Consider the following 12879-nt stretch of genomic DNA (forward strand, 5'->3'; position numbering starts at 1 on the left):
ACCATTCTCTGAGTCAATACCTGTGATCTAAGTCCTAAGATCAGATTCCATGTCCACGTGGTTGCTGGTTTCCCCCCTGCCGCCTGCATGCCAGGCCTAGCCTTTGCTCTTCTCAGCTCTGCTGAGAAATTGACTTCTGCATGCTGACTCCCTGCGCCTCTTTTACCATCTCACTTCTGGTTAGATTTGGTTGATAGGAGATACCAAAGGAGATTGGAGTGTGGGAGAGAAAAGAGGCCGGTACATTCCTTCTCTCCTCTTTCCCTGCTCTGGCATCATTTCTTTGGCAATAGCTGCCTCTGCCAGGGTCCAGGAATGCTATTTCTTCCCCTTCTTCTTTCAGCCTAGGGATGCTGATGGTTTTCCCACTGTTGCTAGTCTCTAGAAGCTACCTCATAACTTGTTTGATTCCTTAACTCTGCCTACCCCTATGAAAGGAGTCCTGTATCCAAATGTTTTCATCTCAAACATCTGCAGTGAATTCTGTTTCCTGTGAGGCCCTGACAGGGGAGAAACAGCAGACTCTCTACAGGCAAGGCTGGGGCCTGGGCCAAGAAGCTTGTTCTTCAACAGAACCCTGGGCTGAGGAAATGAAAGCTGCAACTACCTTACTGTTAGGCTTCGGACAATTAACTGCCCCTCTCTGGACCCAAGTGGCTTGCTCTATCAATCTAAAGGAATTGAATTTGATGATCTCTCCTCATCACTCTGAAAGTAATGTTCCATGTTCCTTAGTGTCAAGTTTGTACTATGGTCTTGGGGGTGGAGTTGTTTTTTTTGGGACCCAGGATTTCCTTTCTGGGGCTAGAACCTTGTCCCTGAAAGTGCCTCACAAGAAAGGATTCAAAGCATCATGAGCCTGGCATAAATGCAGGCCCTTCCAGTGGCCCATATTAAAAGAGTCAGTGGACAACACAGGCAAGCTGAGCCTCAGTTTCATTATCTGGAAAATGGGTATAAAGAGTGAGTACCGGGCCGGTCGAGTGGCGCGATGGTTAAGAACTGGCTTGGGACGCCAGAGGGCCCCGGTTCGGATCCCACATATGAGGACCAGTGACACTGCCCTCTACAGCTGAGATGCTGAACAACAGCTCGACCTGGAGCTGGGCTGCTGTGAGTCGCCAGCGACGGCGTAGGCTGCAGCCCCTGCTGCAGTGGGTTGCCATGGGCTACCGTATGTAGCCAGCAGCCAGCGTGAGCGGCCAGCAGCCGCCATGAGCGGCCATCCAGAAGCCGGCGACTGATCTGCCTCCCCAGGAAGAGCGCAATGATGGTGCCAACTTGGGCCAGTGAAGCAACGTCCTCCACAACTAAACTGAAGAACAAACAACAGCAACTTGTCTGTTCCCCTTCCCCTAATTCCCCAGCGCTGTTCCCATCCCCCAATTCCCCAATAAAAAAAAATCATTAAAAAAAAAAGGAAGGACTATCTTAAAAAAAAAAAAAAAAGAGTGAGTACCGATGCACTCCTTGTTTGGTTTAAATGACATAGTGTGTAGAAAGTGCCTGAAACATCCTAGGAGCTTATATGAAAAGGCAATCCTCATGCTAACGGTTATAGCAAGAATTGCCTGCTGTTTACTGCTCCAGGGCATCAAGGCAGGATACTGATTGCCTGGCTTCTTTGAGGCTCACCGCATGGTTTCTCTCTAGCTGAGTTTTGGAACTAGTCAGCCAGGCTGTCTCTTCTGTTATCTGTGACTTTTGTGGCTGTTGTCTTTGACCTATGAAGCTCAACCCACTCTGGGCTGCTGCTGGCTGCAGGGCTTGGCTGGGGGAGGGACATGGCAGGGTGCCTGGATCCACAGCATAAAGCAAACTAGAGGCAACAGGAGGTAGGAGCATATCTCTCCAGCCATGGCGTCTGTCTTGTTTTCCCTGAGCCTCTCCCGCCTGGGCCTGTGGGCTTCTGGACTGATCTTGGTTTTAGGCTTTCTCAAGTTTGCTTTTCTGCTGGTGCGGAGGCAGTCACTGGCCAGGGCTATGGACAACTTCCCAAGGCCACCTGCCTATCGGCTCTTCGGGCATGCCCTAGAGGTACGTGGTGGGTAAAAGGAGGAAGGGGTGGAGAAAGAAAACAACCTTTTTTTCTTCAGAGAATCCAGCCCAATCCCTAGGAAGCCATGGAGGGACACCCTACTTGGGCAGGAAGGTGATATCCTGAGAGCCATGGTTCTCATTCAGCTTTCCCATCAGTTGTCCCCCTCACTCCTGCCTTCTGAGCTGGCCTGTGCGGGGGCACTTTAAATTTGGAGCCCAAGTAGACCACAGACTCCTTCCCATCATTCTGAGGTCCAAGGTTCAGACAAAGCTCTGCTATGGGCTTGGCAATAGTATTGGGGGGAAAAAAACCCATGGACAATCTGATAAAATTAGGCAATCTCATTTAAAGCTTAACCAGCATCCTCTTTGTACTGTGCAGTGTAACGATTTCAATTTTTAAGGCAGAAAATTAAAGTGAAGGCAGAGATGGGTGCTGTCACCTGAGAGACCTCTTAGGGCATCTATGCGGTTGGTGCTCCCAAAAGTGGGGTTCTCCCAGCCGTACTTATGGGCTGGCTCAGGAGCTGTGGCATTTTCCTGGGTTCAGATCCTGACTTGCCCTCCTCCTTAGGGTGGGGGGAGACCACTTTAGCACCCATTGTCAAGAGCCTCTCTTAGGTCCCTTCCTTCATGGGGATCTAGGCCAGAGGTTTCTTTTTTTTCTTTCTTTTTTTTTTTTTAAGATTTTTTATTATTTTTTTATTTTTTATTGGGGAATTGGGGGGATGGGAACAGCGCTGGGGAGTTGGGGGAAGGGGAATAGACAAGTTGCTGTCCTTTTGTTCTTCAGTCTAGTTGTGGAGGACGTTGCTTCACTGGCCCAAGTTGGCACCATCATTGCGCTCTTCCCAGGCGAGGCACATCAGTCGCCGGCTTCTGGACGGCCGCTCACTGCGGCTGCTGGCTGTTCATGCTGGCTGCTGGCTACACACGGTAGCCCATGGCAACCCACTGCCACAGGGGCTGCAGCCTATGCCATCGCCGGCGACTCACAGCAGCCCAGCTCCAGGTTGAGCTGTTGTTCAGCATCTTAGCTGTGGAGGGCAGTGTCACTGGCCCTCATATGTGGGATCCGAACCGGGGCCCTCTGGCATCCCAAGCCAGCTCTTAATCACCGCACCACTTGGCCGGCCCTAGGGGTTTCTTAATACAGAGCAAGGAACACCTGCATTGGAATCAACTGGGAGAAGTAGGCTCCTTGGCTTCCAGCCCCTTGATATCCTAATTAACATATTGAAACTAAGAATCTGGATTAAAAAACCTCCCCTAGTGTTTTGCTCTTGGGGAGGTTTGGGAGCCCAGGTATAGATGCCAGAGATTAAGGGGAGGGTAGAGGCATAGTCACTTCTTCTATTCTCAGTCTGGGGAATTGTCTTCAGGTGAAAGTTGCCCATGCTTATTCTTGCCCCTACAAATAACTACCCTCTCAGGATGGCCTAGTAATGTACACGCATCCTGGAGACACACAGGAAAAGAAAGAATGCATTGGGGAGATGAATTAAACCCAGGCCCTGCTGTCAAGAAACTTACTACCTAGAGGGGAAAAGAGACACCAGAGCCTTCCATGCCCCAGGTCCGGGCGGGTGCCTAACCAGGAGGAGTTTGCATCAACCCCACGCTCTGTATCTCAGTACTTGTCTCATTGGGTTGTTATCTTCTGTTTACTTGTTCATCTTCCCCACTGGACCGTGACCTCTAAAGGATAGACATCAGGTCTGATTCATTCCTGTACCCTCAGGGTCCAGCACAAAGTCTGCCATAGAGTCGGGCATCACTGAATGAACAGTGAATGTTGGAGAGTAGGAGGAAGTGGTATCAATAGAGGAGAGAGAGTGATAGAGAAGACAAGAAGAGAGACCAAGAGGGGTTTGGGAGAGGCTTTGCAAGTACGGAAGGAGGTCATGGGAAGGTTGAGGTCTGACCCTAATGGTGGCATGAGAGACATTTGGGAAACCTTTTCTCTTGCACCCCCTCCACTTCCTTTTGCCTCCATCAGAGAATCAAAACTGGGTTTTCCCTTAGCCCATGGGCTTCTCTAGGACAGGGACATTGCTCCCCTATCCCCATGTCAGAGCTAGCTGTCTTTTCCCTCCAACACCACCCTACCCCCTACCCCCACCCCCACAACTCACTTTGAGAGTAGATAGAGGGCCTGGAACATGGCTTAACTCTGGCTTCTTGGCTCTAACACAAGTATGTGAAAGATTTGGACACCAGGAAGGGTGAGGGAGAAATGGTTGCTCTCTAGCACTACAAAGGTTTCCTGGGGAACCATGGGAGGCCCAACTCCTTTGCATTCCCTAGGGCTTGTCAGCTCTACTGTGCTGATATTCACAGCTGAACTGAGAAATTGGGAGAGCAGGGTAGGGATTATTTTTCCTAGAGTATCATAAAAAGACAAGAAAATTGAGGTTCAGAAAGGGCAAGGAATTTACCTATGTCCATGTAGTAGCTCAAGAATTGAGTTATGGCTGGGCCTAGGACTCCTGCCTTTTCATTCAGCACATGATTAGTGTTTTGCCATTGGCTGTTCGCAAAAGGTGAAAGAATTCACAGCCTCAGAAGGAATAGAAGTTATAAAATTTATTCAAGAAGAAAGGTGCTGGCAGAGAGGTAGACAACTGCACCTAACTTCAGGTTATCTTTTTCTTATATAGGCAAGGGTAGGTAAATTTCCTTACTGCAGGACATGTGCCATATAGACTGAGGTCATTTGATTGACATATGTTGGTTACATAACTAATTTCTTTCTGTGCATGCTCTTACCCAAGATGCATACAGAAAAACCCATCGGGGTGTGGGGGCAAGTCTTAGTGTCCATTTTATTTGAATTGTATTATAGTTCAAATAACAGACAGGTTTCAGCAGTTTGCACATGTGTCAGGAACCAGCTTACTCCAGTTAGGGTCTTATCTCCCCTTTTTAGGGGTGTTTGGACAGGTTGATTGATCTCTAGGAGATGAGGCTGGGCTGTTCCTGGAGAGGGGATGCAGGCCTGGGAAGTCCCCTTTTGGGCTCACTTTTATTAACTATTTTTTGCCTCATCAATCAGGTCATAAAAAGTGACTGCAAATTTGATTCTTAGGCCTAGTGATGGTGGGAGTAGGAAAGGAAGGAAGGAGGGCTGGTGGTGGAAGGACCAGGGACCGGAAAGAGCTGTCCATCAGGATTAATTTTTCCCTTCTTGGCCTTCAGTTACTGTCTGGAGGTCTGGAAGCTTCTACCTGTCATTCTCCTCAACTCTCAGAATGTGTCCCCTTGAGGAGGGGTCATATCCTATTCTTTTAGGGTCCTGCCCATTCCACTCTGGGGCCCAGGGAGGGTTTTGCACATAGTGGGTACTCAGCCATATTGTTGGCCTAAGGTTGGGGCACCTGGGAGGGACCCACAAATCTAACCTGTATGTTGGGGTGGGGGCAGGGAATGCCAGCTCCCAGCCCAGGAAAGGTAATCCCCTGAGACTGCAGGGTTCTATTCCCTGGCCCTTCTCATTACTGGGACAGTTCCCTTGACCTTGTGCCATGCAGTGAATAGCCCTGGTCTGGAGCTCTGGCCCATTTTCATTCAGCAGATATTGATCACGGGCCTTCATTGTGCTTCTTCTCTGTGCTTCCCTTTCATTGTCAATAACAGCGACACAAGCATCCTTACCTTGCTGGGTTAGAAGAGGCTCAAAAGACTTAAACTATAGGTACTTTGCAAACTGCTGGGCAGGTGTTAACCCATGTAGAGAGATTCTTGTTGCAAAACACACTGAGGCGTTTGCTTCCTTTTCCCTCTTCCAAGTCAACTCAGTCTTTGGGAGCCAGATAAGATTCCTCTTTCCCAGCAACTAGCTTTTGTTTTGATCAACAAATGCAGATGGCAAGGAGCCAGTAGAGGGTGGGGTTTGTGATTTGGGAGAAGCCTGTTTAATGGGTGAGGCACCTGGGGGGAGGGTGGGAAGCCAAAGGGATTAATCTTGGGCAAGCCCTGCGGGCCTCCTCTATTGGAACGGAAGGGAAGGTGGGGAGGCTGGGTGCAGGGCAGGTGATTCCTCAGGTATGGTGGCTGACTTTTAGAGATTTCCTATGTGAGGACTTCTATTTTCTCTGTGAAGAGGAGCAGAGCTAATTTGCTGGGAGCAAGGAACAAAAGGGCAGAGGGGACAGTTGAAGAAAAATAAGTTTTTGAGGAGCAGACTGTGGCCAATGCTATGGGGCTCTTTAGAGGTGTTTCTGCAGATCTCTGCTCACATGTCACCTCTGAGAGGGCTTCCCTGAACCACCCAAACCCCATCTGCAGTAGCAGTCCTGACTCTCATCCTGCTTTGTTCTTTTCCTAGAGTTATCACTACCTGGAATTATATTACTGATGTATTTGATTCTTATTTCCTTTCTCCCCACTTGGAGTGTAAGCTTGGGCATGGCTTTGTCTTGTTCACACTGTGTTCCCAGGAACTAGCACCCTGCCTGGCATTGAGAGTGGGTGTTCTATGCCCATTGTGGACTGTGTGAGTGAATCTCTGAAAGACCCAACTTGGGGCAGTGAATCCACTCACATGGGTGAGTATTGTTGACTGGTGAAAATAACTCTCCAAAAATGACTCAAAACAAAAGAGTTTATTTGGAGGAAGGAAGAAAAAGAAACTACCGCAGCAGTGCTAGAAACTGCACTTGCTCTGATACCCGGGCTCCTACCGGCCGCCCACGCACAATTCTGACACCGTGCTCCAATCTGCCGCATACGTGGAGAAAAGATGGCTCTTTCCATTTATATCATCCCTTACCACCCCCCCCCACCCCCAAGATATCACAAAGTTAAACATGGAGTCAGGGTAACAGAGTTAACAAGGGGCCCAGCTGCACCCACAGTCCTCCCAACTCTATAGTCAAGCATCACAAAATGCCAATTCATTTTTATCAGTACCAATGTCTGCAACCTCTGGACTGTTGGGCACTTCTTGGACCCTTGCCCTCCTGTCTTCTTAGATGTTTGTTTGGTCATTCCTGGAGGCTGGAGTTCATCTTTGAAGCTGAAGACAGGGCAGTGTGTGGGGCAGGGAAGACATTTGGGAGCAGAAAGACCTGGAATCAAAAATTGTGTGACTTTAGGCAAGGCCACCATTACATCCTAGCCAATATGTGGTGGCTAGGAGAGTTGTGGAGACTATTTGATGTCACCCAAAGTCTCTCTGCTCTTTTTATTGATCCAGAGCTTCCTTCTCTGTGTATTGTGTGTTCACATGTGTTCACATGTACATGTGTAGCAGTACATTTGTCTCTGGAAGGATGGATGGAGGATGAACTCACCTACTTGTCACTAGAGTAGGCAGGGTGTGGGGTGACTTCTGTGCTCCTTGTGGCATTACCCATTAGATCCCCTCCCTCCAGGTTCCCCATTGCTTTCTGCTCAACTCCACAGTAGAATCCCCAAAGAATTTGTATAAATTGAAGCCATTTTTTCACTGATTTGTATCATTATTTCAGAGGCGCCACCTTTTCTCAGTTTTAGTTGGTTCTTCTTGGCAGGTGCTCCTAACCTTTTTGCTTCGAATACACACACCTTTGCTGTCCTAGGCCCTGGCTGGAGCTCACACACATGCTGGGTGCTGACCAATCTAGTGTGTGTGCGCGTGTGGGGGGGGCAGGGGTGGTGGAGGCAGTGCCCATGGGAGGAGATGACTGAGACTAACTCACCCAAGTTTATCTGAGGATGTCTGTCCTGGAGGAGAGCAGGCCTGGAAAAGGCTCTGGCCCCCAACCCCCAGTCCCTGCAGAGCCTCCCTGGGCAGTGGGAGCCTGTATGGGCCCAGAGAGCAGAGCAAAGACTCATAGGAAGGACACAGGCAGGTGGCTTTCAGTTTGGTGACTAAGAAGCCTTTTTAAGAATTAGGACAGTCCAAAGATATTTGGGCTGCTTTGAAAAGTAGTAAGTTTCCTGTTGCTAGAGATGTTTGAGTTCTTGGGGCAGGGATTTGCACATGGTGAAGGAACTGGGCCAGGCAGCACTGGGTACTGGGAATCTGAGATTAATTAGTATGGCTCCCATGGAAACCCCATGGGAACCCTAACATGCTGGGTGAGAGGAAAGTCCTACCCTCTCCCCTCCCTAACTGCTTGTTTTTCTGAACCCCTACCCCATTTGGTAAGTAGATTTGCTTTTGTTCTCAAACAGCCCCCCTGGGAGAGCTGTGGTTGCATCAGTCTCACAAGACAGCTTGTTTCTTGAACACCCGCCAAATGAACTTTAGGTCAATGGCTGATGGCTTGGACAGGCTTGCTAACAGTAGGGGCAGCAGATAGAACTTTAGTCAGGATTCTCAGTGTGAAGGACTCACGTGGGACAGTTCTGTGGTCTTTGGGATGCACTGCTCCCACCTATAAAAAGGGGGTATGGTTTGACTAGGAGATGTTGAATTCCCTTTCAGATCTGATCCTCAGATCAAAACTTAGACTGTGGGAAAGCGGTGGAGAGGACTAACTTACACTTGCTCCTCCCAGTGCCTCCTGTTGGTTATTCTTGATGAGGTAAACAAAGAGTGCAAATGTGAGGAGGAGGGGCTTATGGCTGGCGAGCTGGGGTCAGTGCATTATCTCCATGCCTTGCTCTCTCCCTGCTTCTTTCCTTTTGGGGAAAAACAATCTGGTCCAGACCTCAGAGCCCTGTAGATGTCCCAGCTTGTAGCATCTGAGGATGGGTCTGAGGCATCCAGTTGTGCAATTCAAAGGAGCTGGCCAGGCAGCCATGTGACCTCCAGAGAGAGGAAACCCCAGCCATTTTGATGGGCTGCAGGTCCAGTGGTGGGGCCATGTGCCCAGAATTGTCCTCACTTCTACCAGGTTCCTGGGGCAATCAAGGGCACAGAGGAGAAAGTTGGGCATGGGGAAACAGGGGCTGGTTCAGGCTGTGGATGTGGTCAGCGCAAGGTCAGGGTCTCCTGTCCCAGGTGGGGTAGTTGCAGAGGGGCACAGTAAGGCTGACGAGGAAGAGAGTGGAGCTCAGATGAACCAGATCAGCCAAGGGCTCCTTCCATCCCTGAGATCCTGTGAGTCTAGCTTCTCTGTGGCTTAAGCCTCTCCTTGTCCCCTGTCCAGTTGGGTTTCCTGGACCTGGGAGGGGTAGCTAGAAGGGGAGCAGCCATGGGGATCATAAAGTTGGCAAAGAAAACCCATAGAAGAGCAGATGAGAAAATAGAAGAGACACAGTAGGAAAGGGGGATATTTCCAGGAGAACCAACCAGGAAGGAGGCAGAAAAGGGGTCAAGAGACACCAGATGGTCCCTCGTACCTGTGGATGGAGATGATGTTTGTCAGTTTGTGTAGTGATAAGCTTTTTGTGTGCACCAGGGCAGTGAAAACTCTTACAGCCTCCTTGGGTTGAACTCAGGATGGTGAGTTTAGAGGCAGCAAGGGAAAATATCTGTTGGGAGATTAGATTGAATTGTGCAGAGGACCTGCAAGGAGAGGAGTCCCAGACAAGGCAAAGGATGGCTGGCTGGGGACCAAGGTCGCTAGGCCCAGTCACTAGGACCCTTGCGGGGAGTGGCTTAGGTCAGACAAAGATCCCTGGGGGCTATATTAGCATACAGTCAGTGTCCTTCTTCAAGGCGGTTTCCTGGAAGATACAACATTGATTAGTTGAGTGGGTGAGGACTATGAAAGGGACCTTTACAGGAAGAAAAAGAAGGGCCAGCACTCGCAAGACCTCAACATGAATGTCACACCCTAGGACTGTGCAGTGCACAATTTATACAACTGAACACAACAGCCCTAATAGGCTTGAATGCACAAAAGAGAATGTGGGGGCCCTCGCCTGAGTTAGAGTAATACTACACTACAAGCAAGGGGCAGTCAGTTCACATGCCTGAGCCTCAGTTTTCTCATCGGTAAAAATGGGAGTAATTATCCATTCTCTGTGAGGCAATCTGTGAATTCACTCACATAACACCTGACATATAGGAGATACTCAATACATATCTGTTCCCTTCCATTTCCTATGTCAAGAGACAGAATGGAGAAATGAGCAGCAAATCTGGACATTAGCCAGAGCATGTAGTTTTGGGACGGCTGGGAAAAACAAATGGGATTTTGCCATGCTGTTTGGCACAGAGGGAGTGCTGGTGGGGGCTTTCCTTGGACTCCCCAAATTGAGCAACACCCTGGGTTGGTTCCTAATGAGACTGACTATTTCTGGCCATGTTTACTTTAGCCAGATGCTTTGTATGTTCTCTGCCCCCGCCCTTTTTTGTTTTCCTTCTTTTTAATTTCCTTTATTCATTGCACTCATTGAACACTGGCTTTATCAAGTATATACTATTTCCAAGGCCCTATGCTGAGCTCCACGGTGACCTGGAGGTACCACAGATATGATCTGTGCACTCAGGAAACTAGCAGCCTAGAGTGGAGTCAGGGTTCCTGGCTGTGAATCCCTGTTCCATGGCTAATTAACCATGTGACTGAGCTTCCTTTTCTCATCTATGAAGTGGAAATTATGATAGTGTCTATTTTGTAGAATTTTCTGAGGATTAGATGAAAGAATTTATGTAGCAGGATCAGTGCACTGTCTGAACATATTAACTTCTCAATCAATGCCAATGTTAATATTGTTAACATTTTTTGTTGTGGATGCAAGGCATTATAACACAAAGCAAAACATGGGTAAGGTACTAACAGTGCTGGAAAGGTCCAGAGGAGGCAGATTTCAGTCACTGCAGGATAGAAAGGTTCTGGAGCAGGGCCCAGTCAAGATGGATGTCAAGGAACCGGAAGTTCTTGCGTACAGGTTATACTAGGACCAAGGAATGGTATAAGCAAAGGCACATAGATGATGCATACCCCAGGAGGCTGTCTTAGTTTTCCTATTCACACTCACAAGGCTGCCATAGGCACAGTTAGCATCTGTCTACTCCGAGGATGTGGGCAGCTTGCCAACAAAGCCATGTCACACATTCTTCACAGTATCCAAACAGCCATCAGCGAGGAGCTTGCCAGGGGCAAGGAGATGAGATCCACTTGTGTGGGTGTGGGTCCTCCTTGTCTTAGAATCCTCCAGCCCCACGGATTCCCCATGTCCACTGACAGTCCCAGGGTTCCTGCAAGGGCCATGCACTCACACTCAGGGAAGCCCAAAACATGGTGTCTCCATCGGATGTTTATAGTTCATTTATGCTTCTTCCCAGTCCAGATGCTATTTACCAACTAGGGTTCACTTTTGCCATAGCCATGTTGTCTAGCAACACAGGTGACATCTTGCAGTTATCAAGTTTCCAAGGGAACAGAATTGAAGAGTGTAAGCCAAGGTCAGCTTCCCATGTGACAGGGGACAAGGTTTGGTGAGGCCTTTACGCACAGATGGAAGTATTATATCTTAGGGCATGTTCAGAGCACGTTCTCCACTGCACTTTGGGGGCATTTGGGAGTAGGGTGTGTCAGAAGATGCATGGAGGAGGCTTGGAAGAAGACATTGGGGAAAGGTAGGTTTGAAAGGCAAGGGAACTACCAGTTGAGGATTCACTATGTACAAAATCCAGCCCTGGGTCGTTTCATGCATTTGATCAGTTAAGGGCCTTGAATGTCACATTGACCTCAACTAATATGACACATGACCTACATGATGTCACTAATGTCGAAGCAATCCTATAAGCTAAGTATTATCCCCATTTTATAGATGAGGAAAATAAGATTCAGAGAGCCTAAAGAAATTGCCAAAATCCTACATCTAAAAAATAGGGAAAATCCATATTCAAACTCAGGTCTGTCAAGCTCTGAAGACAGTGAGCCACGGAGTCAACTTTCCTGGTTCACATCCCACCTCCCTCTCAAACTGTGCGCTCTTTGGCAAGCAACTCATATCTCTATACCGTGGGTTCTTTTTCACTAAAATTGGGCTTCATAGAGTTGTGAGGATTGAATGAGGTCAAAATGTAAGATGCTTAGAAGAAAGTGTGGCTAACAGCAGTGCTTCATAAAGATTACCTATACCTCCTCACAAATTATAGAGCTCAGACTCTATTCTGAGGCCCACGGGCAGGTCACTGATGGGTTTTAAGTGTGCCTCTGAAAGGGTCCTCAAAAGAAAAAAAATGGATCAGTATATAATGGTACAGCTCTATAGTGGAATACTATGTAATTGTTAAAAATATTGAGGGAGTGTTAAATGAACTAGTTTGAAATAAAGGACAAGATATTTTATATGAAAAAAGGCAGGTTTTGGAAAAGTATTTATTGTATACTCTATTTTTACATAAAACCCCTCTGGGTGACTAGATTTGGCTAGAAAAACCACGAAAGAGTACACAACCACAACTGGGTGATCTCTGCAACCTCATCTCAGGCCACTCTCCCACCAAGAGGCAGCTGCTCGAAGGCGCCACACTTTTGTCCCACCCCAGAGCCTCTGTGCTTGCTGTTCCCTCTACCTGGATGCTATTCCCTTTCTCTTCACGTGGTTAGCTTCTTATCATCCTTTAGGTTTCACCTTAAATATCTCTCCAAAAAGAGACAGTCCCAGATCTCTCTATCTAAGCAGGTCTTCCCTGTTAGTCCCTCTCGTAGCACTGTGTTTCTTTCCTTCTTAGCATTTCCTACTGTCTGCAATCATTTTACATAATTATTTCCTTGTTTTTTATCAGTCTCCCCCAGAGAATGACAGGTCAGGATCACGTCTTTCTTGTTCTTTTGAGGCATCTAAACAGTGCCCTGCATATAGTACATCCTCGATAAAAACATGTCAAACGACTTACCAGAGGTGCAATCGAGGTGATTTTTTATTGCACAACAGGTTGGTATTCCCTTTCTAATGAAGAAGCTTGAATGCTGAAAAGAAGTTCCTTTGGCGGTAGTGTAGACAGAGGGC

The 12879-nt window shown here is 48.1% G+C and overlaps 1 protein-coding gene across 1 annotated transcript in view; it reads left to right on the plus strand.

Moving 5' to 3' along the window:
- Nucleotides 1-1805: 1805 nt before the first annotated feature.
- CYP4B1 (cytochrome P450 family 4 subfamily B member 1) overlaps nt 1806-12879 on the plus strand; it is a 19328-nt gene continuing 8254 nt past the window's right edge. The window contains exon 1 of the mRNA XM_019627970.1: nt 1806-2037. Within this exon, the coding sequence (XP_019483515.1) occupies nt 1858-2037 (180 nt within the window). The 5' untranslated portion in view covers nt 1806-1857. The remainder of the gene's footprint in view (nt 2038-12879) is intronic.

The sequence above is a fragment of the Hipposideros armiger genome, unplaced genomic scaffold (genome assembly GCF_001890085.2).
Source record: "Hipposideros armiger isolate ML-2016 unplaced genomic scaffold, ASM189008v1 scaffold_743, whole genome shotgun sequence".
Taxonomy (NCBI): domain Eukaryota; kingdom Metazoa; phylum Chordata; class Mammalia; order Chiroptera; family Hipposideridae; genus Hipposideros; species Hipposideros armiger.